At 48.0% G+C, this 27186-nt stretch overlaps 1 protein-coding gene across 6 annotated transcripts in view; it reads right to left on the reverse strand.

Moving 5' to 3' along the window:
* Nucleotides 1-25139, reverse strand: part of DOCK11 (dedicator of cytokinesis 11) — a 191351-nt gene extending 166212 nt beyond the window's left edge. For 5 of the 6 annotated variants that reach the window (XR_012026524.1, XR_012026525.1, XM_072817119.1 and 2 more), the window contains exon 1: nucleotides 24906-25139. Coding sequence is in view for 3 of the 6 variants with exons in the window: in XM_072817119.1 (XP_072673220.1) it covers nucleotides 24906-25007 (102 nt within the window). In the remaining 3 variants the exon portion in view is untranslated. Of the gene's footprint in view, nucleotides 1-5673; nucleotides 5693-24905 lie in introns of those variants that run through there. The other variant, XM_072817122.1, reaches the window with a different exon arrangement.
* Between the last annotated feature and the right edge of the window lie 2047 nt (nucleotides 25140-27186).

The following is a 27186-nucleotide window of genomic DNA, read 5'->3' on the forward strand; positions in this document are numbered from 1 at the left end:
CTGTAGCCAACAGCCAGCAGGAAAGCAGGACCAGTCAGTCCTACAACCACAGGAACCGAGCTGTGCCAACCTGAACACGCTTGGAAAAGGCCCCTGAGCTCCCAGATGACAAGACAGCCCTGCCAACACCTGTGAGACTCCGAGGAAAGACTCCAGCTGAGCCCTGCCCATACTTCTGACCCAGAGAGATTATGAAATAAGAAGTTATTTTAAGCTGCTCATGTTGTGGTAATAGGCAGTGCAGCAATAGAAAACTAATACGGTCAGGGGTGCCTGGGTGGCGCCAACCGTTAAACATCAGACCCTTGGTTTCAGTTCAGGTCATGATCTCAGGGTCGTGACATGGAGCCCTGCATCGGGCTCAGTGCTTTGCAGGGAGTGTGCTTAGGATTCTCTCATTCTCCTTCTGTTCCCGCTTCCCCAGCTCTCCCTTAAAAAACAATACGTAACACAGTCAGGATTCCAAGCAATGCCGTCTAACTCTGGCATACATGCTCTGGCAGTTTCACAAATTCTTAACCATTTTTAACTCTTCAAAAAGAATGGAGACATATATTCCTATTGAACAGTGACGGTTATGATCTTTGCCTTTTAGGATAGCTTTCTCAAATTTCAGAAATGTTTTTGTCATATTCTAGTATACTAAGACATTTTGTGATTAATAAAATTATAAATGCAATGTACTCTAATATAATATTGTAAGAGGTAAGCTATGAAAACATAAGCAGGATGGAAAACAAAAAAATTGTATTTCCCAAAAACACCTTGTTGAAGCAGGCTTGGCCTTTGCAAGGGCTCTGGGCTGAGCTGCTCACAAATATTTTCCTTTTGACTATATGGCATGATCTGCAAGATCTGTCATCTGGTGCCTCTAAGGAGATGACAACACATTACCTCTTTTAAGAGGGCCCAACTGAAACATCATTGAATAGGAGAAGCCAGTGAATTCTTTGCTGGAGTGAAATCCATTTTTTTTTTTTTTTTGAGAGAGAGAACACGGCCATGCACATGGCTGGGGGCTGGGAAGCAGAGGGAGGGAGAAGATCCCAAGCAGGTTCCACCCACAGAGTGGAGCCCGACAGGGGGCTCGCAATCCCATGACCCTGAGATCCTGGCCTGAGCCCAAATTAAAAGCTGGACGCTCAACTGACTGAGCCACCCAGGAAGAACCCTGGAGTGAAATCCATTTAAAGAGAGTCTCAAAAAATTAAACACTGGTTCTTCCTGGAGTGCATCAGTCACTAACTCATGTTTCATGTTCTCTCTCACACATTCACACACACAACACACAGGGGTGGGGGGTGCAAATTACATGAATAATGGCTGACACTTAGCTGATGCCCAGTGTTTACCATGGACCATCTCACGTAGGCCCACACTTACCTTACGAAGTAGGTATTGTTATCAGTGGCACGCCCATGTGATAGACAACGAAATTGAGGCTTAGGAAGGCTGAGTAACTTTCCCAATATTCCGCAACCAGAAAGTGACACTTCTCCCCAGATGCTGACACGTGCTCAGTCCCTTTGCAGCATGACCTGTGCTTCTGCAGTCCTCCAACAGGAGAACAATCCTTCTATCCTTCCCAGTACCTTGCAACATGCCTTCACACAGGAAGCCTCAATAAGTGTTTGCTGCTGTTGATAAAGAATGAGGTCAGTGCCTGAGGGACCAGGTAAGGCTACCAGAGCATTCATGGTTATGAGATGGGTAGGGAACAGTTGAGTTGGGGCAGGGAGGTGGGCTAGAGGCAGCCCCCCACCTCTATGGGTGCCAGTCTAAAAGTAAGTGAACTTGATCCTGCTACTTAGAACTCCAAATACATGTTGGCCAGCCATATACAGGAAGATTTGATTCTGGCCCTAAGATCATAAAAAGAAAAAAGAAAACTAACCCAGTTTTCCAGAGTTTATTTCTTCCTTTTGGAAAAGCTTCTGCTACACATCTGGAAGTGATTTTCTAACACACTAGTTCCAATGAGTCATCTACAATATTAAGCAATGATTCCATAGGGTGAACCCTGATCATATTTTTCCATTAAGTGGCATCCACTGAGGTCAATGAAAGGCAAAGGCTGACCCAGGCTTGGAGAACCGCACCCTCTACAGCCCCATTTTATATTGTCAAGAACGTGGGTTTGAAGAGGTGCAGGAATACAATCCATCTCCCAGCACTAATGCAAGACTCTTCCAAATACACTCAGTTTCCTTCCACTGGTCATGTGCAGAAAGACGGATCCAAAGGCTGCTTGAGGGGGGCAGCAACCCCCAGTGAAGCTGGCAGGGGCACCATTATGAGGCCATGTATAAATACAGGGCAGTCAGAAATACAGGGGGTCAGGGTTGGGGAGCAGAGGGTAGAGGTTGGGGGGCTCCCTGGACAAAAGAATAAAGACAACCTATGGTACCCAGAGTACAGCAAAAGCTCAAGAACCTTAATGTGGCCAGCAAGCAATTCCCCAAGGAATATTCTAGAAAGGGCTGCCAATTCACCCCTTGCTCTTTCAGCCACATCCTAATATACTCATTCCAACCATCAACTTTTAACCCACATCATATTGTTTTCCTAATATTTCAAACTTCTCGTATTGATGTTTACAAGTACAATTCAAGTCCATTCCCCAGCGTCTTCTGACACTTGGATTTCTTTCAGGTTACAATGAGGGAATGAGTCATGTTCTTTCAGAGACTAAGGAGCCACTTACAAAGGCTATTTTAAATCTTTCAGGTGACAAGGGTATTATTTAGTTCCCAGAAGCAATAATTGACTGAATGGCTTCCTCAGGGCTGAAGGAGTTAATGCAACTTCCCAGAGCAATTCTTCTCTCCCAGACCCCCGGCTCAATTTGATTTTAAATGGCAGGGGAGCTAGAGAAACCTAAACCATTAAATCCTACCTTCCAAAAGATATAAATTAGTGGGTGTTCATTTGCATGACAAAAGGATTCTTTGCCGTGCCAAAGGATTCCAATCAAGTTTATTCAAAAATCAGATTCCCCTAACGTATGCGGAATGATTTGATTTGCACGTGGGCTTCAGAGCAAACACAGCTGTACCAAAGCCAGAATTTGATTAGCAGGTACCTCTTCACGGTGATTTCGGCTTCCAAGATCCATCTCAGAAGGTGCCATGCACCGCCTCCAGGGTCATACAGCGAGGAGCCGACCTTAAAATTTCTGACTCATTATCCCCCATTCTAACAATAAAATTGCTTTGCTTTTACCTAGCACTTTTCATCCCAAGCCTTCAAAGTGTTCAATCCACATTTGCTGGCCTTCGTAATTATGCCAAACGGAGTTGGCGAGAGAGCCAGGAAAGCAACCTTCCAAACTAGCAGGGATGGGAGAGAAAATGAGGACCACTGACAGGCAGAAAAATGAGTGGCCCACAGAAGCACAAAAGAACAGCATTTAAGTTTATCTCTCACAACAAGAAAAATACCATACATCATGCATCTTACTTTTTAAAAATAGACAGGTTTTTTTTGTTTTGTTTTGTTTTGTTTTTTTGCAAGCAGGTTTAGGTTCAAAGCAAAATTGAGCAGCAAGTACAGAGGGTTCCGTTCCCGTGTACCCTCTGCCCACACACACGCACGCAGCTCTCCCATTATCACCGTCCCACATCGGAGAGGTACATTTGTTACGATCGAACCTACGCTCACCCATCATCATCACCCCAAGTCCGCAGTTCAAATTAGGGTTCACTCTTGGTGCGGCCAATCTATGGGCTTTAACAGACATGTAAGGGCAGGTATTGACCACTGAGTGTCCTACAGAACATACAAAATAGTCCCGGTGCCTCGGAAAGCCTCGCTGCGCAGCCTATTCATGCCTCTCACCCTCTTAACGTTATGACAGATGAACAAGAAACATTCCAAACCCAGGTGAAATACAACAAATCCATTCTTATCGATTGGTTTCATATAATGATCAGAGTGAGGGTGGGAAAGAAGTGAGCGATAGAAGGGGGAGAAGATGGGAGAGAGGACAAGGAAGAGACAACTCAAGTATGTGTGTGCTGCTAGAAGAAAGGCACGCGGCACAGAGGGCAGAAGACCCGGTTCACCACGCTGCCTTCCGTGATCTAATTATCTTAAATGTCAGAGACAAGATCTTCCATTTCAAAGCTCCCAATTTCTCAGTAATTCTCCCATCCATTTGCTCTTAAAGCCACAAGAAGCCTAAGACTATTTTTAAATAAGAGAACAAGGATACAGCATGTGCAAAATCAGGAAGATTGCACCCAGAAATCTCTGCAGTATCAATGCATATCGCCTATTAATTAGCTTTACTTGACATGTAAGTCCCTCTAGTGATTAATATTATTAATGGCAGCAAAGGATGACTATGATTACCAACAACCTGAGGCACATTTCACATGCAAGGAAGGTGAGAGCAATTTAAATTTACTTTTCAGAAAATTCAAGGTAGACATTTCTGCCTCTGGAAGTTTATTTAAAAAATAGGAAACGGGGATCTGGGTGGCTCAGTCAGTTAAGCAGTCTGCCTTGGGCTCAGGTATCCATCTCAGGGTCCTGGGATCAAGCGCCCCCCACCCCAGGGCTCCTGGCTCAGTGGGGGAGTCTGTTTCTCCCTCTCCCTCTGACTCTCCCCTCCCCACCATCTGTGTGCTCACTCTTTCTCTATCTCACATACATAAATAAAATCTTTATAAAAAAAGAAACATTAAATAGATATACATAGTCATACAGGCATATATATCATGTGGGTTTAAGTGTATATACATATACCTTTTGAAACCTCACTTTGTAGAGAATGCATTGTGAGCAAAAACTGGGGAATAATGAAGCAGACAGGAATGAAAAGCAAATGGGAATTGGATGTCTCTAATTTCTAGACCATCCTCAATTTATTGATTCAACAGACAAGAGAGAATGCGAGATGTACAAAACACTGGGGAAGGAGCTGCAGGATTAGAGGTGAAATTATCTTAATAGCACCATGCTAATTATCATACAGCTACTACATACACACAAATACACATAAATACAGCAAGCCTGAAAGGTTAGTATCGAGCTTGTCTGGAATTCTATTTTTTCTGATTATAAAAATAATACACGCTCCATGCAAAATAAATGAGCGTTTGCAAAACAGAAAGCAAAGCAAGAATAAAACTTAAAATCTCACCATCTAGAGATACGTACTGTTCATATTCTTATTTAAAGATTTTATGTATTTATTTGAGAGACAGTGTGTGAGCATGAGGAGGGAAAAGGGGTACAGAGGGAGGAGAAGCAGGCTCCTCACTGAGCAGGGAGCCTGACATGGGGCTCAATCCCAGGACCCCGGGATCATGACCTGAGCCAAAGGCAGATGCTTAATGGACTGAGCCACTCAGGGGTCCCCCTATTATCTCCATTTTACAAATGAGCACAAGGAAGTTCCACAAAGTTAAATTGGGTGCCCAAGGCCACACAGATTGTCAGTGGAATTGCTGGGCCCTGCAGGCACTCTGACCAGTATGCCTGAGCTCTTTCCCACTCTCCGGCCAGCTCCCGCTTATATTCTAATGGACAGAAGTAGTCACAGGTAGTTCTGGGGCAGAATGAAATCAATCCTCTCTAAAACTCAAGAATTAGCATGGGAAGATGAAAAGAATGCCCCCCCAGCCCAAGATCTGCCCCCAACCTAACCCTTGGAATCTGCAATGTTACCTTCTGGCACAAGGGTCCTTACATAAGTCAAAGATCATGAATGAGGTGAGGAGATCATTCTGGATTCCTGGGTTGGGCCCTGAATGCCATCACAAATGACCTTCTAGGAAACAGGCAGAGGGAGATCTGATACAAGTGAAGAGAAGGCAAGGTGGTCACAGAGGCAGAGACAGGAGTGATAGAGCCACGAGCCACGAGCCACGGAGTGCTGACAGCTCCCAGAGCTGAGAGAGGCAAGGAACGGAGCCTTCCCCAAATTCTCCGGAGGCAGTGAGGCCCAGGGAGATGGATTTCAGACTTCTGGCGATAAGCCTGCAGAAGGAGGGATTTGCTGCAAGTGGGGGAGGTGAGGATCATGGGGGGAGATGGTGATCTGACCTACCCTCTGCAGGCTGGACAGAATTCTCTTGAGCAGAGAAGGGGTCAGAAGGGCATTCCAGGAAGAGGAATCAGCACATGCAAAGGCACTGGAGGTGAGAAGGGGTACAAGTGTCTGGGGAGCAGCAGTGGCCCAGCATGGCCCATGTCCAGATGGTGGGAAGGGATGCAGCAAGAGAACAGAGTTCAAAGGTGGGCTGGGCCTTACTGCTAGACAGGAAGGGGAGGAGAGAAGCCTCCACTGGGAAATCTGGGTGCTTGCTTCACTTAGAGGAACATGGAGCCAATGCAGATAGAGTTGGTATTTTTCTGGGTTTGAGGTTTCTGTTACTCTCCCTCATTCTCCTGAGAGGCAGCATTGAATGGTGGTCACTTTCTAGCTATTTCAAGACAATGACTTTGTTGCTTACTGTCAGGATGATCCACTCTGACTTGTCATACTACTAGGGACATGTGGACAAAATCCTGCTTAAAAGATTTCTCCAGGGAGGGAGCAAGAAACATGACGATAGGATGGACGTCCTCAATTCCATCTGGTGTCCACTGGGAAGATGCGCCTGCCCACCCCACTCCACCTGGGAAACCCACTTTGAAATGTACCAAAGGATTACCCCAAAAGAGCAAAATCCTCCATGAAATTATGCCACGGGAACTTTGTCATGCTTCACTTTTGGAAGGTCTACTAAGCCAAAGGCCACTCTTTCCCAACTAAATCCAGCAGGAAAAAAAAAAAAAAACTCAAAGTGACGTAAACTGGGCTCTGTATCTGTAATTATATCATTTCTTTTTTTTAAATTATATCATTTCCTAAACTCTTCATTCTTCTTCCACAATTCTGCAGCTAGAACGTCTACTTCTTTGGGTTGGAACCAGAGCCAAAGCTAGGACGTTTTAGGGGACAACCTTGCCAGATGTGTAGCTCCACGACGTTTCCTTGGCATCCAGGCCACTGGATTTCCAGAAAAGGCACCAAGCCATCACTAGCTCAGGCCTCTGGAATTTTCCATCCTTGGCTAAAGAAAAGGTTAAAAAAAATAAAAAGGGCTCTGTCCCCTGGAGGACACTTTGTGGCCAAACACTGAGGAGAGGGGTAAGGAGGTGAGAAAAATATGAGAAATGGAGAATGGGAGCCATGGAAGGAAGCTCCCCAGAGCATGGTGGATGGGAGCAGCAGAGGCCTTGGCTATGGGAGAGCTCTGGTGCTGGGGTTGGGGCTGGGCCAGGGGGCCAGATATACAGATTTTCCAAGAAGGCAGCTGTACAGAGAGATGAACACCCATGGCACAGCTTGGTGAAAATCATCGGGAGGGAAAGAAGAGTGAGAGGGTACCAGAAGGTGGAAAGGGGAAGAGAGCACTGAGGAAAGGGGAAGAGAGCACCATGGTAGGGAGAGGACGGAGTCCAGTTAGAGGAAGGCAGGCCCAGAGGGCCAGTCTCAAAGAAAATCTCAGGGGCTCCAAGGAACAACCACCATTGCTGCCATTCCTGCCAAGGAGGGTTGGCTGCCTTGAGAAACATGGGTCTGACTCGGGGATGAGCTGTTGTTCCTCTGCCACCTGAGGGTAGAACAAGTGAGGGCAGGCTGGCCTGGCAGCTCGAGTTCCTCCAACCTGGTCTCCTGAAAGAAATCTGGCCTCTGCAGGTTTCTGGTGGTCACAAGTCTCTAGACTTCCCCCTGACTCAGTATCCTCTACATTCCTTCACTAACGAATCTGGGGTCCTGAATTATGCGAGTTAACAGTGTACACTGCCTCCATCCCCTGAATAAATGTCTACTCACCCCTTCAGTCCCAATAGAAAACCATTCCATTGACCTAGTACAGTTTCAAAAGGGTTTGAGTTTTTCCAGTCTGAATAAAAAAATATACTGCTACGCTCATAAACTACTGTTAATATTTTAATCTCTGGTCCCCTGGTCTATTACAATGATGGGGAAAAATCCTCCCCATGGTCTGAACCTTTTGCATCCTTTAGTTTTCTCAGATTAAGTCATTGTCTTGCCCTCCCCCATCCCTCCACAACCCAACCTTGCCCTAAGTAGATCTAAGCTTCTAACAAGAAATCAGTGGAATCAGATTCTCTGCTTCAGTTCAAGTATCCATTCCAAAAGCATTTTCCTTGATATTTTAGCACAAACTAAAAGTATCTATCTTTTCTCTCAGCTAAGGCAGTTACCTTCCACAGCTCAGCACATATCTCTCTCTCTCTCTCTCTCTCTCTCTCTCTCTAGCTCACTCTCCAACAACATGCTTGGTTTCTACTTCCTTCTGGTATATACCACAGGCCCACACGTTCCGGAGTTTTAAGGCATCGACTCTGTCACGCAGCTCATTGATCAAAGGCACCCCACCCATAAGCCATGAAGTTCAGATGAGGGCCAGTAAAAAACGAAAACCCCTGAAACAGCAGTGAATCAGGAAAATAATATGAAATAAAATCAAATACAATAAGCCAGGCTGAAGGGAAAGAGCCTATAATTCAGAGAAAACACCAATTTTCTACAGAATATTTAAACAGGACTCCAGTTAACAACTCTTCCATCTTTTATAGATTAGTATAGATTGGTAGTACGTGAATACATTAGAAAAAAAAATTTAAGATTTTATTTATTTATTTTATTTATTTATGAGAGACACAGAGAGTGGGGCAGAGACACAGGCAGAGGGAGAAGCAGGCTCCATGCAGGGAGCCTGATGCAGGACTTGATCCCAGGACCCTGGGATCACACTCTGAGATGAAGGCAGATGCTCCACCACTGAGCCACCCAGGCTCCTCTAGAAAAAATTTTTAAGCTAATTCCACTGAGAACATCTAAATGTTTTCAGTGAGATGGCTGATAAGGAGAACTGGAACTGTTTTCCTACCAAGGGAGGAAGAAAGAAAAAATGTAACTGGACAAAGGTGTAGATGGTTAATGCAAGCCTTTGTCCCTATAGATTTTTAAAACCAAATCTGGCAGTGGTGGCAGGGAGGGTCTCCCAGCCTTTTACACAATTTTCAATGCACTACAGCCAGGTCAGTGAGCCAAAGGGCCTGAAAAAAGATTGGCTGGGCCTCAGAGAAATATAGCCGTGGCCAATTTGAGTCGATGTAAAAATAGAAAATGCAATCCGCATCTATGATGGAGCGCTCCTTCAGAGCAGTAACGCTCTCTGCCTCCAGCTCATCGGGGCTATAACCCTCGCCAGGGTGAGGAGGGCCGCTGCCCCTGTGATCAGCCAGTGAGTGAGTCTTCATGATGTGATTCTAAGATGGCAGTGACTGGATTGGGTGAAGAGAGGAAGTTTCAATTTACCTCTCAATTGAGATCATCATGAAACCAGAAAGAGTTCAGAGACATTTTTCCAGTCCTTCTCGCTGTTTCTCTGATCATGTGCTTTAGAAACCATTTCCCATTTCTGGGAAAGGGTTCTGCAGTTACCTTGGAAACGCAGGCAGGCCAGGCCCGGTCTAACTTGACCTTCAGGATGAGTGAAGAGTCTCTCACGTCGCACATGAGAGGTGTCTTGGTCAGCCGAAGAGTTTATTCTCTGTAATGTGAAACCATCTCTTTCGCTTTGAAACACACACACAAGGCTACCTGGGTGACTCCATGGTTGAGTGTCTGCCTTTGGCTCAGGTCATGATCCCGGGGTCCTGGGATCGAGTCCCACATCAGGCTCCTTGCAGGGAGCCTGCTTTTCTCCCTCTGCCTGTGTCTCTGCCCCTCTCTGTGTCTCTCATAAATAAATAAAATCTATAAAAACACACAGACACAGATACACACACACACCCCTACACCCCTCACCACTCTTTTCTTTAGCTGGTGGTGGAAATTTCCATAGGCCTAAGCTGGCTAAGTGCCTGCTAAGTGTCTGGCCAGCTTGTATCCTGAAACACCTCAAGTCTGAGAGCAGTGCCCACTTACAAGAACTCCAGACTGAGGGAGTTTTGTGTGGGAAAAATTTTTTTAATCATGAAGAATTTACGAAAACATCCAAATTGAAATTGCAGACTGCAGACCGGTATGGCTTTCCTTTCAGCCAAAAGTCTCAAAAGGGATTGTGCTTCTTCACTTGAATTCTATGAAGACTTGTGCACCTGGCTAACAGTTTAGCCGTCCATCAGATCCCTGCTCCTCCTCCACCAAGTCAGGTGTCCACGCAGAGAACCCAACCCCGGGATTCCACCAAGCCTCAACCTCCAGCAATACCAGTGTGGTAGGAAGAATGCTTTCCCAAAGAGGTCCGACATCTTAATCCCTGGAACCTGTGCCTGTGCTACTTTTACATTGCAAGGGGGACTTTGCAGGTGTGATTAAGGATTTTGAGATGGGAAATTCTCCTGCCCTCTCCAGGCAGGACCAGTGTAATCATAAGGGTGCTTCTAAATGAAGGAGAGAGTCAGGATCAGAGACGGGAATGCAATGACAGGAGCAGCGTCAGAGTGCCATGATGTACAAAAGACTTGATCAGCCATTGCTGGCAGGAAGACAGAGGAAGGGGCCATGAGCCAAAGAATGCAGGCAGCCTCTGGAAGCTGGAAAAGGAAAGATAACAGATTCTCCCCCGGAGCCTCTGGCGGAAGGGAGGCCCTGCTGACAGACACCTGGGCATCAGGCTACTGAAACCCATTTTGGACTTCTGACCTCCAGAGCTAAGAGAATAAATGTATGTTTTGAGACACTGAATCTGGGGCAGTTTTTCACAGCAGCCATAGGAAATGAATAAGGCCATGTGTTTAGTTCAACCCTCAACAGGGCCACTGGTTGGACCTGCTCCTCCTCCTGGCCACTCTGCCTTCCCTGCATTCTCTAAGCAGATGCTCACCCCTTCAGTCCACTGATCCCACCATGCTGGGCTCAAACTGTTTTACGGTCCCAATGAGGGTGAGGGCAGCCCTAGTCAGAATGAGCAAGACGACCAGAACTTGGGACACCTGGGTGGCTCAGTGGTTGAGCGTCTGCCTTCGGCTCAGGGCATGATCCCAGTACGGGGATCAAGTCCCACATCGGGCTCCCTGCATATGGAGCCTGCTTCTCCCTCTGCCTGTGTCTCTGCCTCTCTCTGTGTGTCTCTCATGAATAAATAAATAAAATAAAATCTTAAAAAAAAAAGAAGTGAGGGTGACAAAACATGAGAGACGCCTAACTCTGGGAAATGAACAAGGGGTAGTGGTAGGGGAGGTGAGTGGGGGGTTGGGGCGACTGGGTGGTGGGCACTGAGGGGGGCACTTGGCAGGATGAGCACTGGGTGTTATGCTATATGTTGGCAAATTGAACTCCAATAAAAAATAAAAATTAAAAAATAAAAATAAAGAAAACAAATGATGATTAAAATATTAATAATAATAATAATAATAAATCAGGAAAAAAAGAAGTCTGGAACTCACTTCTAGAGGACTCAGGAAACTGGCTGGAAAGCCAAGGCAGAGGGGTTAGATACAGGAGATGGGGTAAGACAAGGACACCGTGACTGGGACAGTGACACAAGGGGACAAGGAAGAAGATAAAACCTAGTGACTGGAAATGAATTTCAAATATAGGGCTGAGCCAGCAGCCTATAGGACTTTGAGGCCCTATAGCCAGGACTTGAGCTCTGGATTCAAGTTCTCTAATGTCCCCTGCTTAGGCCCAGGCTGGTCTCTGAGCCTGGGACAGTGCTGAGCCAGAAGTGGACATCTGAGTAGCTCTAGAGACAGGAGGGAAGGAGGGAGGCAGTGAGAGAGCCAGGCTTCCAATGCAGGACCAAAGTGAGGAGAATTCTTACAGAATTCTGTTCTAGATCTCCTGGTGAGCCTTCTGCCCCAAAGCTCACTTGCAATGGGCGGACAGAAGCAGAATTCTTCCACAGGCAGTCATGGCGGCCCCCCCAGTGGTGGAGAAGCACTTCTTCCCTAGGCTCAGGTTAGCCAGGAGAACCTTCTTGGCTCTATAAGCCACAAAGCATGATGGAAACCCTCTGCTGGACGGAGGGAGAGCAACTGGCCCCAAGGAGCTTTTTTTTTTTTTTTTTTTTTTTTTTTATTTATGATAGTCACAGAGAGAGAGAGAGAGGCAGAGACACAGGCAGAGGGAGAAGCAGGCTCCATGCACCAGGAGCCTGATATGGGATTCGATCCCAGGTCTCCAGGATCGCGCCCTGGGCCAAAGGCAGGCGCCAAACAGCTGCTCCACCCAGGGATCCCAGGAGCTTTTAAAATACTGATGTGGTTCAATTTTTGCACCAGTTGATTCAGTGGCCCCCTGGACCGAAGTTATTTCTTGGTGGTAAGTTAGGCACCTCACAGGTGGTATTCCCTCTTTCGGGTCTCTAGGAAACGATTTACTGCGGTGAAACATGAGGAACTTGTTAACCTAGGAAAATAAACCAGTTATGCCCACAGGATTCTTCTACGCACACCGTGAGCTTCGACACCGAATCCTGCAAGGTGCAAAACGGGCAGTGTTTCAAGTGGGGAAACTCAGCTACTAATATCAAAGGCCTGGAGAGACATGCTGATGGTATTTTGGGGCAGCACTAATCCACACCAAAAAAAAAATCATAAAAACAGTTAATAGTTCCATGAATATGATCCCAGGTACCTCTGCAGAGCCAATGTTCTAGAGATTTTTTTTTTTCCATATAGCTATTCAAATAGCAAAGAAAGGAAGAACGACCAATTGCAAACAGTTCTCAAAATCCTTGGGCTTACTTTGACAAGGGAAAATCTATACGGATCTTGCCCAGATTTCTCAGTAACAACCTCACCTCTCTCTCTCTCTCTGGTCCTCACCTCCCACCTTGCTGCTACAGAGACCTAAGCTCGCTCAGAAATAGACACGGTCTCCCAAGAGGAGGAGATCCTCACCGACACCACACAAAAAGAGCTTCCTCCACCTGATTTATTGGGGGAATCTAGGCCAGAAGCTAGTGCTGCTTTACCTGACTGTACCACAGGAGACCATACGTCTGGAGTTCATCACCCGTTCCGTCATTTAGTGAATATGGGCAGCCTACAGCCTGTGTCTCTCTCTTCCCACTTCTACAACAGAGGGGGGAGCGATAGTGTCCGATAGTGACCTGGCAAAACATGCATGGTCATGAGTATGACAACGTTTTTAACCCTTCATACGACAGGGGCTATAAAAATACAAGGCCTCAGCATCTAAAACAAATATTTTATACAAATGCATTCCCCAGCCTCCTGACACACTTCACCGAAACACTTCAAATGAAGATGTCCTGTCTGAGGCCTGGAAGAACACGTGACTTTCTTAGTTAAATCTCACCTGGTTAGGGACGTCTGGGTGGCTCAGCGGTTTAGCATCTGCCTTCAGTTCAGGTCGTGATCCCGGGGTCCTGGAATCGAGTCCTGCATCAGGCTCCCCGCAGGGAGCCTGCTTCTCCCTCTGCCTATGTCTCTGCCTCTCTCTCTCTGTGTCTCATGAATAAATAAAATCTTAAAACCAAAACAAAACATTTAATACAAATACATTCCCCAGCCTCCTGACACACTTCACTGAAACACTCCAAATGAAGATGTCCTGTCTCCGAGGCCTGCAAGAACACGTGACTTTCTCAGTTAAACCTCACCTGGTTAAAACAGTTCAGTCATTAGGGAAAGCATCAGGATGGGAAGTCAGAATATCCTCAAACATTTCTCAGCAACCGGAAATGTACATGATCCAACATAAGCTGTCGAGAAACACAAAACTACAACTTCCTGGGAATGAGAAACTCAACGGGCAACAAAAATAAGGTGCAGAACAACTGCAGGAAATCGTTGATAGCAAATTTAGGCCTGATTGTTCAGGGCTGTGCGCAGACAACAGCTAAACCATGTGTCGCTGGAACAGCTGCCAGATTTTCCATCTTATCAACGATCCTGGAAACCTGTCCACACTACTCCTAACAGAACCTATCCTGCTACCACAAAACCAGAAAGATTGCTGAATACAAAGTCCATTAATTTCTTAGGAGACATTTAGGCTCTAACAGTTTTCCACGAAGATACAGGTTTCCAAAAGAGATCTTTAAAAAAGCACTGGAATTTGAATTTCAATACTGACTTTAAAAAAAAAAAAGTGAGCCTGCTTCTCCCTCTGCCTATGTCTCTGCCTCTGTGTGTGTCTCAAATGAATAAATAAAATATTTAAAAAATAAATAAAAAAGTGAAGATTAATGAGCAAAAGGGACTCAGTAAAGTTTTGGGAGGGGAAGGAACAAGCACTGAAGTCCTGTTTTTCCATACAGAACTCAGTCCTCCTCTACCCCTCCTTTTGCATCAACCACTTGGGACAGTCATCAAGGTCAGTGCTTTGGCCCAAGGCCTCGCACGCAAGTTCCACAGACCAGAGGACTCTCTCCGAGGGCAAGACCCTCTCTGAGGTCTTCTATTAGAAGACCAGCCTTCCTCCTCACTCATCAGACTAGTCTGAAGGCAAGAACTGCCAAAGCCCCAAAGCCCCATCTCACATCTGCCAGTTTATTCTTCCAGGAAGGGCAGGAGTCTTGGCTGAACCACGTAGTTCTCACCTGTAGGGGCATGATTCAGAGCAAGGAACTAAGAAAGCCAGGGTGCGAGCTTCCCTTCTGCTGGATTACTCTGGCCTGGTGACTTGTGATGCATACACACAAGACCCCTTGCCCACCACGCAGCCCGGGCCTATTGAGAGCTGATGGCACTCAGCAGAGCCCTGTGCCAAGCCTAGCTTTAAGTGCTTCAAAAGCCACGACTCCCTTAGGCCTTTCCACAAGCTCATGAGAGAGGCTATCAAGACACAAGAAGGTCAAATAACTGAACCAAGGTCACCCAGCAAGTAGCGGAGCTGAACTCTGAACCTCAGGCAGCGTCCTTCCAGATCCAATGCACTCTGTAATCATGCTGCTCTAACAAGCCCCAGCTTCCAGGCTAGGGAGCTCAAGGAGATTGCCCCTTTGCCCCAGGCCTTGCCCTGAACCTCCAGGGTGGAGCCCTGTGAGAATCAAAAGGGCATCTGGCTCTGGGTTGATAGAAGCGGCAGGCCAACGTTACCCATAAACCCCTCTGCGCCCTGCAAACGCTGAAAGAAACCAAGAGATCTTAATCCCAGAGATGTGGATCATAAAATGACGGCTGGATTCACAGAAAAGGAGAAAGAGTTCTAGCTCCTTCTCAACCCTGTGGTTTCTGGCCTGCCTTTCTGTGTTTTAAAACAAAAACAGAACAAAACACGAAAAAATTCTTCAATATGCCTTACTAATGATTCTGTATCTCAGAAGAAAGTAGCACCCAGGTAGGTTAATGACTCCTTTGAACTGGGTTCCCACAAACAAGCAAGGGTGGGGAGGAGTGGGTGTTCTTGAGGTGGAGTCATGAAGGATCTATCTGGAAAGGTAGCAAGCGCTTCTTTCAGCCCATGGAGGTCATGTAAAGAAAAGCCAAGGTGACTTACACAGGAATACTACACACGAATTTGAGTGTTAGACGTTACCATTTACTTTCCCCGATCTCATTAAAAAAAAAAAAAAAGGCCTCTGTAGTCAAATAACTGTGGGAAATACCATAGACACGAACACTGTTCCTTAGCAAAGGCCTATCTAACATTGTTGAACCCGTAAAGGACCCAACTCTTGAAAAAAACGTGAAGGATCACAAAAACAGAACATGGGGCGGGGGAGGGCAGAGATGATGTCACTAACCGAAGGCAGAGGCAGGATGGCTAGCCTCCTGCCAACTTCTGTCTTCTCCATTTGGGTTATTTGCATACATCTAATCTCCCTTCTGGACCTGTGAGGACCTGTGAGTCCCTTCAGGGCAGGAAACATCCTATGCAGCCCCTCTTCTCTGCCCTTCAAACCCTGGGAGGGGGAGCTGCCCAGGGGGTGACCTAACTTCCCATCTCTAACTGGAAGTCTGGGGCTGGCCTCCAGATCATTCCTCCGTGCCCCGCCTCCCACTTCCCTAATCACCCCCAAAGGTGCAAACTTCTTTCATCAGCTAATCTTGCCTACAATCTCATCTCAGCCCGGCTCTTCCTCCCCTCCCTGATCCCATGTGGAACACGTCTCTGCCCTCAAGAACCCTGGTCTTGGGGTGCCCGGCTGGCTCAGTCGGTAGAGCATGTGACGCTTGATGTCAAGAGTTGTGAGTTCAAGCCCCATGTTGGGCTGAAGGCTGACTTAAAAATAAGTATTTAAAAAAAAAAAAAAGGCTGGGGCAGCCCACGTGGCTCAGCAGTTTAGTGCCTCCTTCAGCCCAGGGCCTGATCCTGGGGTCCCGGGGTAGAGTCTCATGTCCAGCTCCCTGCATGGAGCCTGCTTCTCCCTCTGCCTGTGTCTCTGCTTCTCTGTGTGTCTCTCATGAATAAATAAAAATAAAATCTTTTTTTTTTTTTTTTTAAAAAAGGAACCCTAGCCTTCTGCCAGAACATAACACGACATGCTCAGTCATTCCCTAGAATGCCCGGCTTAACTACAACCTGGTTTTGTCCTGACAACCGTCTCAGGATAAGGTTGCTCATTTTCTTTTCCTTTCCCCTTTCACCAAACACCAAGCACGCTTTTCCTCCTCCCATTCACCCGAAGCCTCGGCCCCATCTTGACTCCACCTCCTCTCCTCTCTTCCTCCCACTTCTTCCTTCCCCTTCAAGAATCCCCAAATCCTGCTGATTCTATCACTGAAACACTTCAGACATCCTCCCCCTTATCTCCATTCTCACCGCCCCAGGTAAGCCATGCTTATCTCTCTCCAGAAATATGTAACTAGATTTCAACTAGTGACCTGGCCTCCACTCACCCAACACCTTGTCCATCGTGCACGCCGCTGCCAGTGTATTTTCCACTGAGGCCCCACTGTGTGAGGCAGTGGGGGCATAGAGATGAATGCACAGGCCCTGACTTCTTGGCTACTTATCTAGAAAGGGCAAGAACCATTGCCCCCTCCCCCTTCCATGATAGACCCCTCTAGATTACCTTTGTTTCACCAGATCTCTCTCTTAAAAAAAAAAAAAAAAAACTTTATAAATCACTTCTACATCAGACAATCCATACACCACCCTCTTTAATCTTCATAAGAACCACATCAGGTAGGTACTATTTATCTCCATTTCACAGATAAGGAAAATAAGATCTGGTTATTTGCCTCGGTTCACAAGGCAAGCAGATGACAGAGGCCAGGTCTGATTCTTGAGACTGGGCTCTTGCCTCCCACATTTGAAGTAGGATGCTGAAATTCTGGAAAAGGGCCCAAACAGGATAACCATGATGGTGAAGAATTTTGAAATCAAGTCATGTGAGAAATAGAGGAAAGAAATGAAGTCTCTGGCTTTTGTGAAAAATGACATGGTATAGGGGCGCCTGGGTGGCTCAGTCAGTTAAACAGCTGACTCTTGATTTCAGCTCAGATCATGATCTCAGGGGGTCCTGGGATCGAGCCCGTGTCAGGCTTGTGCTGGGCGTGAAACCTGCTTGAGTTGCTCTCTCTTCCTGTCCCTCTGCCCCTCCTCCCCCTAAAAAAAAAAAAAATGACATGGTGGATGTCTCCAAATATTTGAAGGGTTGTCATGTGAAAGAGGAAGCAAACATATTCTGTGTGGCTCCAAACAGCAGAGCTAGGCCTGGCAGTGGCAGGATTTACAGAGCAGATTTCAGCTCAAGAACATTTTCTAACACACTCCTCTTAACGGGCAAGTAGTGTGTAAGGAGAAGCTAAAATCATCATTTATCAGGGGTATATGTAGGGGACATTCCTGCCTTGAGTGGGCCAGTGGTCTAGATCAGTGTTTCTGTGCACATCAGAATCACCTTGGGTAGTTTTTAAAAATACGGATGCCTGGCCCCACCCCAGACTTATCGAAACAGAATCTTGGGGTTAAGACCGTTATTGCAAGAATTACAAACAAGGAAATAAGTCTGTAAGAAGGTTCACTCAAATCCTCAAAAGAAGAAATACAAGTGGCTAATCAACATATGAAAAACTCAAGAGCAACCAAAGAAATGCAAATTAGAACAGTGCTATACCATTTACCTCCTATCAGATTGCAAAGATTAAAAAATATTAATAACCAGTGTTGGCATGGGAGAGGGGAAATGAACATGTGCATATTCTGATAAAATAGTAAATGCCAACAACTTTCTGCAGAGCAATTCAACAGTATGTTCCAGGGGACTTTTTTTTCCTTTTAATTAATGTATTTGTTTTTAAATTCCAGTATAATTACCATACAGCATTATATTAGTTTCAGATGTACAATACAGTGATTCAACAATTCTATACATTACTCACTGCTCTTCACAATACCTGTACTCTTGATCCCTTTATTCACTGATTTCACCCAGCCCCCCATCCACCTCTCCTCTGGTAATCACCAGTTTGTTCTCCAGAGGGCTTTTTAATGCTAAAAATGTGTCTAAGGGATCCCTGGGTGGCTCAGCGGTTTAGCGCCTGCCTTTGGCCCAGGGCGCGATCCTGGAGTCACGGGATCGAGTCCCGCGTCGGGCTCCCTGCATGTAGCCTGCTTGTTCCTCTGCCTGTGTCTCTGCCTCTCTCTCTATCATAAATAAATAAATAAATATTTTAAATAAATAAATAAATAAATCTTATAAATGAATGAATGAATGAATGAATGAATGTGTCTAATGTTGGAGCAAGCAATCCCATTGCTGGAAATTTCTCCTTAAAGGGCAAGTTTGAAAAATGCCTGCTCAAAGACATTCACCAATTAAGGTTTGTACCAATGCCATTCCAAAGATGTTTTTTTAAAGATTTTATTTATTTATTCATGAGAGACACGGTGAGGGGGGGGGACACAGACACAGGCAGAGGGAGAAGCAGGCTCCATTCTATGCAGGGAGCCTGATGTAGGACTCAATCCAGGGTCTCCAGGACCACACCCTGGGCTGAAGGCAGCACTAAACTGCTGAGCCACCCAGGCTGCCCTGTTAAGTTCATTTCTATGTAAATGTAAATGGCCACAGGTGTCTAGCAGCCACTGTACTGTACAACTCACGTTTGTAACACCACAAAATTAGAAACTATCAAAATATCACACAATAAAGTATGATTACCTACGGTACACTCCTAGTGGAATTTTTGGCAGTCATTAAACATGTAGATTTATATTGACTAAAGTGAAGAAACAAATGTTCATAAGATAGTAATAAGCAAAAAAATTATTTTCAAGTTTGTGCCATAGTTTCCCCTATGTTTTCGTAGATATATACACACATAGAGATGAAAGAGTTTTGACATATATACATTAGAATTTTAACAGCCCCTCTGAATAATGAGATGATTATTCTTGTCTGGTTTTTTAACTTTTCTACAACAAACATAAATTTACTACGTAACAATGCAATAAATGTTTTTTTTTTTTAAAGGAAGGCCTAACGATGTTTAGAATAGGAAAAGAGTCAATCTAGAGATTTGTTTCCCATATTTGTCTTAGAAAACAAATTCTGCTGTTTGGTTCTTCAAAGAGGGTTCAAGGCAAACTCTGCACTGGGCTTTTGGACAGATCCTATAGAACTGGCTTGCCCTGGTGGCCCCCTAACCTGGGAAGCCCACAGGAGCAGGGAGTCTATGTCTGGTTGATGCACCAACCCTCCAGGTAACAGTCCTGCAGTTCAGTTCATCCAGAGCCTAGCTAGGTCTGAGAACTGGAAACGCTTGATCAAGAAGCCCATTGCAACCAGCTTTGCTCCGCTGCGTTAGGTTGTTTGGTCCTATATTAGGTACTTTGCACAAATTCCCCTGGGAAGAGGGAGCAGGACTGTGGGTTTGTTTTCAGGCCTTCCCTAAATGAGAACCTAACACACATTCCAAGCAAAGGTAGATAGTTATGTGCGGTGAGGCAGGGGGACTTAACAGCTGTGGCCACTCTTCAGCCATTCTAGGCTTTTGGAGAGTTTCTCTCTACCAGAGTCCTTAGATGACATCCAGCCGGTGCCAGGCAGGGAAATATCCTGTCTCAAGGGGCTAAAGCCCAGTAACAGCTAGCAACTCTTTCCAGATCCTTCTGCATACAAGGAATTGAGGGTGAGTTGGGTAGCAGCAGGCAAACAGTATTTAAACACCTACCAGGCGACTTTCCCAGGCTGACACAATGCCTCCTCTGAAGGGCAGCCAGAACGCGACAGGTTTACCAAATGCCTTTCCACCGCCACCCACCCCCCAACCCAGGCACCAATAGCTAAAGCCTGAACTGTAACAAAAACACCTTTAAAACTCGGCATTTTAAATGTGTGTATATGTAAACACTTCTCTCTTAATCACACACACTCTCGGGTTATAATATTCCTCCCCAAGCCCCTCCTGGGAAATCTCTGCCAATGGTTAATTCTGTAATTATGTCTTTCCCTCGGCTAAAACTGACCTTCATATAAATACCAAACTTAAAGGAAAATGCAACAACCAGACAATCTCTTTCCCCCGTTGCTTCATTATTTAGTGAATGGAGTCGTGGAAGTAGTAATAACTGAATGAAAGTATGAATACGTGACTACATGCTTTATACAGCCCAGGCCCTCAGACTTTTTCAAACGGTGAGCAAAACTGAACGATGTTAGCAACACGCCAACAAGGGTATAATTGTAAAAAAAAAAAAAAAAAAAAAAGCAATAATAATCCAAGAAAACAAAACAAAAACAAAACCCCATCTAGGGATCCCTGGGTGGCACAGCGGTTTAGCACCTGCCTTTGGCCCAGGGCGCGATCCTGGAGACCCGGGATCGAGTCCCACGTCGGGCTCCCGGTGCATGGAGCCTGCTTCTCCCTATGCCTGTGTCTCTGCCTCTCTCTCTCTCTCTCTCTCTCTCTCTGTGTGTGTGTGTGTGTGTGTGACTATCATAAATAAATAAAAGTTAAAAAAAAGATTAAAAAAACCCATCTAAACAGGAAATACTGTATATTTGCTGTATATGTGTTCAGTCAGGGGGGGTTTTCCAAGTTCTGGCAAGAAATACACCAGAGGAAAGCGTGACCTGCCCTGGGAATGGCTCCCTAGTGAAATCTTCCAAATACAGGCATAATTCCTTTTATTCTGCTTCACTTTATCATGCTTTGCTGATGACAGTGTGGTTTACAAATTGAAGGTTTGTTGCCAACTGCATCGAGCAGGTCTACTGGCACCATCTTTCCCCAAAACGTGGGCTCATTTTGGATCTGTGTCGTTCTGGTTACTCCCTGCAATATTTCAAACCTTTTTATTATCGTTGTATTTGCTATGATGATCTGTAATCAGCGACTACATCTCACTGAAAGCCCAGTTGATGGTTCACGATTTTTTTTTAAAAGTGCTTTAGTATTTTTTAATTAAGGCATCTACAAGGTTTTTTAGACGCAATGCTGTTGCACACTTAACAGACTACAGTATGGTGTAAACATAACTTTCCTCTGCACCAGGAAACCAAAAATTGCATTTGACTCGCTTGTGAGGTTCACTGTCCTGTGGTGATCTGGAACGGAACCCTCAGTAGCTCTGAGGGATTTCTGTGTGTGGCTCCATACTGAAGACCTAATGCAAGTGTCGTGGGTTTACAGCAGCAAGTGTAAATCCTACTTCAGCTGTCCCTAATAAACACTTTGGGGCTAAACCAGAAAAGAATCAGAAGTTATGGTGGCAGCTGCAACATGGTCCACTTGCACTCCAGCCGCCCATGGCTTTGCTAACTTTGGTTACTGGCTCTTTGTGTCAGAAAAGCAGGAGCCAAGAGAGAGCCAGCTAGGAGAATCCACTCCACTTAAGGCTCTTTCCTGATTTCTTAATTGACGGAACTGCTTAGAAATAGCATTCACCAAGGTGTTATGAATAATCTACAATCGATCTGGGTCCATCATCTAGGTGTCCTATCAACAAACAAAGACCCAATTCGGGCTGCGACCAATAAAAACAAATGAAGAGGGATCCCTGGGTGGCGCAGCGGTTCGGCGCCTGCATTTGGCCCAGGGCGCGATCCCGGAGACCCGGGATCGAATCCCACATCAGGCTCCCCGTGCATGGAGCCTGCTTCTCCCTCCGCCTGTGTCTCTGCCTCTCTCTCTCTGACTATCATAAATAAATAAAAATTAAAAAAAAAACAAATGAAGAAAATGGCAGCCACATTCACATATAACTGTAAGCACCTAACACTGTGTCTTTTTTTTTATTTTTATTTATTCATGGGGGGGTGCTCCACGCAGGGAGCCCGATGTGGGACTCAATCCCGAGACTCCAGGATCACGCCCTGAGCTGAAGGTGGTGCTAAACCGCTGAGCCACCCAGGGATCCCCTACTGTGTCCTGAACATAGTAGAGGCTCAATAGATACTCACTGGTTTGGATTCCTAGAATCTGTCCTCCTCCCGCGTCCCTGCCCCGCCGCCAAGTTCCCAAAATCTCAATGTGGATCACATACCAGAGTAGTAAATAAATATTCCTGTGCCTCGCCTGGTAAATATCCATGCACTCGGTCCCAAGTAAACCAGGTTGGCAGCAGCTCCCAGAAAAATCTGCTCCCGCTAAGTTTCTCCTGCTTTGCCACAGAGCCAATGGTAAGGAAGGCGCAGCTGCACCTGTGCTACACAAAATTCTTTTATAAACCTAAAAGCTGGGGCACCTGGGTGGCTCAGTGGTTGTGCAGCTGCCTTTGGGTCAGGCCATGATCCCAGGGTCCTGGGATTGAGTCCCATATCTGGCACCCCGTGGAGACCCTGCTTCTCCCTCTCTCTTTGCCTATGTCTCTGCCTCTCTCTGTGTCTCTCATGAGTAAATAAAATGTTGTTTAAAAAAAAAAAAGCCTGGGGCACCTGGGTGGCTCAGTTCGCTAGGCACCCGACTCATGATTTCTGCTGAGGTCCTGATTTCAGGGTTATGGGATCAAGTCCCCCCATGGAGGGGAGCTCAATAAGGAGTCTGCTGGAGATTCTCTCTTCCTCTGCCCCTCCCTGCTTCTCTCTCTCTCTCTCTCTGAAATAAATAAATCTTTAAAAAATTGAATCAAAAAAAAAAAAACTAAAAGCCTTGGCAAGAATGCTAATGTTAACGTTTTTGCTGCTGAGGGTGGCAGGTCGAATGCTGGTCAAATCCCAGGGGAGGTTTGCTGAGGCCCATTTCTTCTCTTGAGACCATCTGTCCACATCACTGGCTCCCTTCGCACCATGCAGTAGAGGGCCAGCTACCCCTGCTCAATCAAGGTTTTTTTCTTTCCTGAATTTAGGAAAGCATTTCCTGTGCTGGGCAGATTGAATCACTTGTTAGCAATCACCCAAGATGAGAGCCCCGGGTATAAATGCCCTGCACACAGCTTGCCTTCCTCTCTAAGCTGGCCGTGATGACAGTCGAGGTTCCAATTTGACCCTAACAGGACCTCTTTCTAAAATCAGTGAGACGTACAATAAGCCAAGTCCATTAAAACAACATTAAAGGTCTGGTTTTAGATCTGCTAAACAGCAGGATTAAACTTTCAAGGGTCCAGCCACGACAGAGAGATTTCTTTAAAGTCACTTGGCTTTGCACAGTTGTAGCTATTAGGGATCAGATCTTTATCTCAAAGGTACATATTTTACCTTTGATCCTCCTCCAGAACTCCCACTAATGTCAACTTTCTCCACTGTAGGGATCAAGCCCCTGGCCTCCCTTTAATGTTGGCTTTATCGCAGATTCTACAAGATCAACAGAAAAATTACAAGGAAAAGCTGTGAAGTTCCCTTCCAATGATAAGTTGTTTTAACAAAAAGAGCCCACACTTAAACAGCGAAATTTAAACACAGCAGACGAGACACTCTAAGGTAGAGGGAAAGGAGACACAGGAACCAACAACAAAAACTCAAAGTAACAAAACAAACACTAATTAACCAGTCTGATGGCTTATTTAGGGTTTGCTCTCTAGCCCAGGAAATTGGCTACCAGAGTGTCTCGAAAACACAAGGGGCCAAGAGCCCGTTAGCACCGTCCGCTTTCCTCCAGCGCCAGACAATCCGGACGAGGCTGAGGGTGCGATGGAGGGCTCCTGGGGGACTCTCCCCGGGAGTCAACACGCTCTCAAGTCCCCAGCCCCCAGCCCCCCACCCCCGCGGCCGTGAGCGCAGGGGCTCTGACCCCCAGGGCCTCCATTCCCGGCCCGGCACACGCCATCGTCCCCCAAACACGGCCCCGTCTCCTGGTCTCCGGAGCGCTCCTAGGTCCCGGGGGACACCCTCGCCCCGTGGCGGGCGACACCGCGCGCACTCGCCCCGGAACCCCGTTGTTTGCAATTCCCTCCCTCCGCCGCAGCAGCCCAGCACCCCTTCGACACCCATCGCCACCCTCTCCCCAGTAGCGGGAGGAAGTCGCTCTGCTTCCTCTGTTCTCACCGCCCGCCCGAGCTTGGGAGCCCGGGGCTTTTTGGGTGGGGTTCTTTTTTTGTGTACACAACGTGTGTGTGTGTGTGTGTGTGTGTGTGTGTGTGTGCGCGCGCGCGCGTGCGTGCGTGTGTGTGTGTGTGTGTGCGCAAAATGCTCATCGCATCCTTCCGCCGCGGCTGCCTCAGGTGCCCGCAGAAGGGAACGGGGATCTCGTCGCGCCCCGGTCCCCGGCTCTTTGTGCCGGCTCCAGCGCAGCGAGGTCTGCTCCCCGGCTCACAGCGCCGGCCCGGCCCCGCTTCCGAGCCCCCGCCTCCCGCGCAGCCCCCCGAGCCCCCGAGGGCAGCTGGGCGTCCCGCCGGGCGCACGCCTCCGCCGCGCTGTCAGCGGGCGCCGGGACTCGGACCCCGGCCGGCGGCGGCTGGTGCGCAAACTTACTGAAGCGGAGAAAGAGAGCGCGGCGCGCAGCGGGGGCCGCCACCGCCGCCGGCGCCGTTCCAGTCCCCGTCCCCGTCCCCGTCCCCGCGCGCGGAAAGCCAGCCCCGCCGCTCTCGCCCGGAGCGCGTCCCCCGGGGCGCCCGGCGCCCCGCCACTCACCAGCACCACGGAGCCCCGCACGGCCTCCGACACGCTCTGCCGGAGCTCAGCCGCCGTGCCGGGCTTGCTGAGCCGCTTGGTGAATTTGCGCACTTCGGCCATGGCAGCGGCGGGCAGGTCGCGGCGGGCTCACTCACTGGCCCGGGCCGGGGCGGCCACGGCCGCGGCTGCTCCCTCTGTTTACCCGCCGGCCGACCGGCCACATCGCAGCTCGGCGGCGGCGCGGCTCCCGCGGCTCCTCCCTCCGGGCCGCGGCTCCTCCCTCGCCCCCTCCTTCCCTCCTCGGCTCGCCCGCGCGCTCCCCGTCCTGCCCCGCCGCGGGGCCGCTCCCTCCCCTGGAGAGCCCGAGCTCGGCTCCCGCGGGCCCCAGGAGGAGGGTGTGTCCGGCGAGCAAGGGTGTGTGCGGGGGGAGGGCGAGCGGACGGGGGGGGCGAGGGTCACGAGGGAAGAGGGGGGAAGTGGCAACCGCTCGGGCTCCGCCCGCAGCTGATGTTGCTGGTGCAGCCGCATCCGGGAGGGGAGATCAGGCTGCTTCGGGGAGATCGGGGAGATCGGGCGGCTTCATTTGTCGCGCGCACGCGCGCGCGCGCGCGTGTGTGTGTGTGTGTGTGTGTGTGTCTGGGGTGGTGTAGCGAAATCTCTCCAAGTGTGGGGCGTGTTCTACCCCAGTGCTCCTTTCCCGCCCCGGAGGCTGCGGCGCCTGCAGGAGCGCGGGGGACTGTCGCGTGCGCCCCCCCCCGCCCCCGCAAGCCCGCGGGGCCGAGGCGGCGAGGGGCTGGGAAGGAACGTGCAGCGGCCGCCTATTGTGTGCTCCGCCGGGAGGGGTCGCGCGGCCGTCGGGGGCGGGGGAGAGAGCGTTTCTGGCCGGAGCCGCTCCGCTGGGTCCTCCCCCCCCCTCCCCGCCCGCACAGCTTTCTGACCTGCAGGGGTCCTGCGCCCTGGAGTGGGCGACCCCGGGAGGAAGGAAGGAGCCGGCTTCGGGGAGTGGAAACTCGCCGCGGCTGCACCCCCTCCACCCCACCCCCACGAGGGCTGGGGAGAGCCGGGTGGCGGGGCCTGAGCCTGTGGCAGGTTGTCTAGTTCTGCACTGGCCGTGCGCTGGGGTGGGGTGGGGTTGGTATTGGGAAGGCCATCGCCTGGAGTCTGGGGGACCGACCCGTCCTCCAGAAGCCTTCACGTGTGCCCAGCTGTCACCTCTCCATCTCCTACTCCTTTCCTTATCCTCTTCACCTAACGAGAAATTCTTTTCCAAGAATAAAAGAACATCTAACTAGACGTAAAACAAACATGCTTAAGACAAATAAGGATGGGAATCTCGGAATACTAGGGACCCGGAAAAAGCTCCCCAGCTGTAAAGTGAGAAGCCCCACTGACCTTGGCAATGTTCTGTTTGGTTACTTCATGTGTTGAGAGTTTGAAAATGACCAACAGTTTCTGGGGTACCATGGCAGATGTCCCAAGAAGGTTCCTACCACTGCCTTGGGGCACTTGCCTCACTTTTCCCAACTTCAGAGACCAAGCAGTGACACCTACATAAAGGACTTTGTTATGAAAACAAGGACATGGATGATGGTTTCCAGGAACCCAGAATAGGCCAAGTCTCTTAGCACCAAATCTATTCCAGCAGCCATCCCATTGGTCCCAATAAAGCACAGACTGAGGGTCCAATGGGGCTTGGTACCTGGAAGGCCTAGAAAGGTAGAGGCTTTGGGGACATCTGGTGGCTCAGTGGTCGAGGGGATGCCTTGGGCTCAGGGCGTGATCCCCGGGGTCCTGGGATCGAGTCCTGCATCAGGTTCCCTGTGAGGAGCCTACTTCTCCCTCTGCCTATGTCTCTGCCTCTCTCTGTGTGTGTCCCTCATAAATAAATAAATAAATAAAATCTTTATTTTAAAAAAGCTGGAGGCTTTGTATCAGCAATCTGAGCTTTCCACAGTGGATGTTTATAAAATGTGCTCACTCTTGAATGCAGGTAGATCAGCGGGACGTCATGCCCTACAGCCATAACTTTCTCTTTGCTAAAAGCCCAGTTTTGCTTTGGGTGTAGGGCCAAGTCACAGGGCTTGGAGAAGACAGGCCCAGCTCCCGATGAATCATGATTGGTTTAAAAAAAATCACATTCATCTCACTTTCTTTTACTACAGGAATGGTCTTTTTTTAAAGATTTTGTTTATTTATTCATGAGAGACACACACAGAGAGAGAGGCAGAGACTCAGGCAGAGGGAGAAGCAGGCTCCATGCAGGGAACGCGATGTGGGACTCCATCCTGGTACTCCAGGA

The sequence above is a fragment of the Canis lupus genome, chromosome X (assembly GCF_048164855.1).
Source record: "Canis lupus baileyi chromosome X, mCanLup2.hap1, whole genome shotgun sequence".
Classification (NCBI taxonomy): Eukaryota; Metazoa; Chordata; class Mammalia; order Carnivora; family Canidae; genus Canis; species Canis lupus.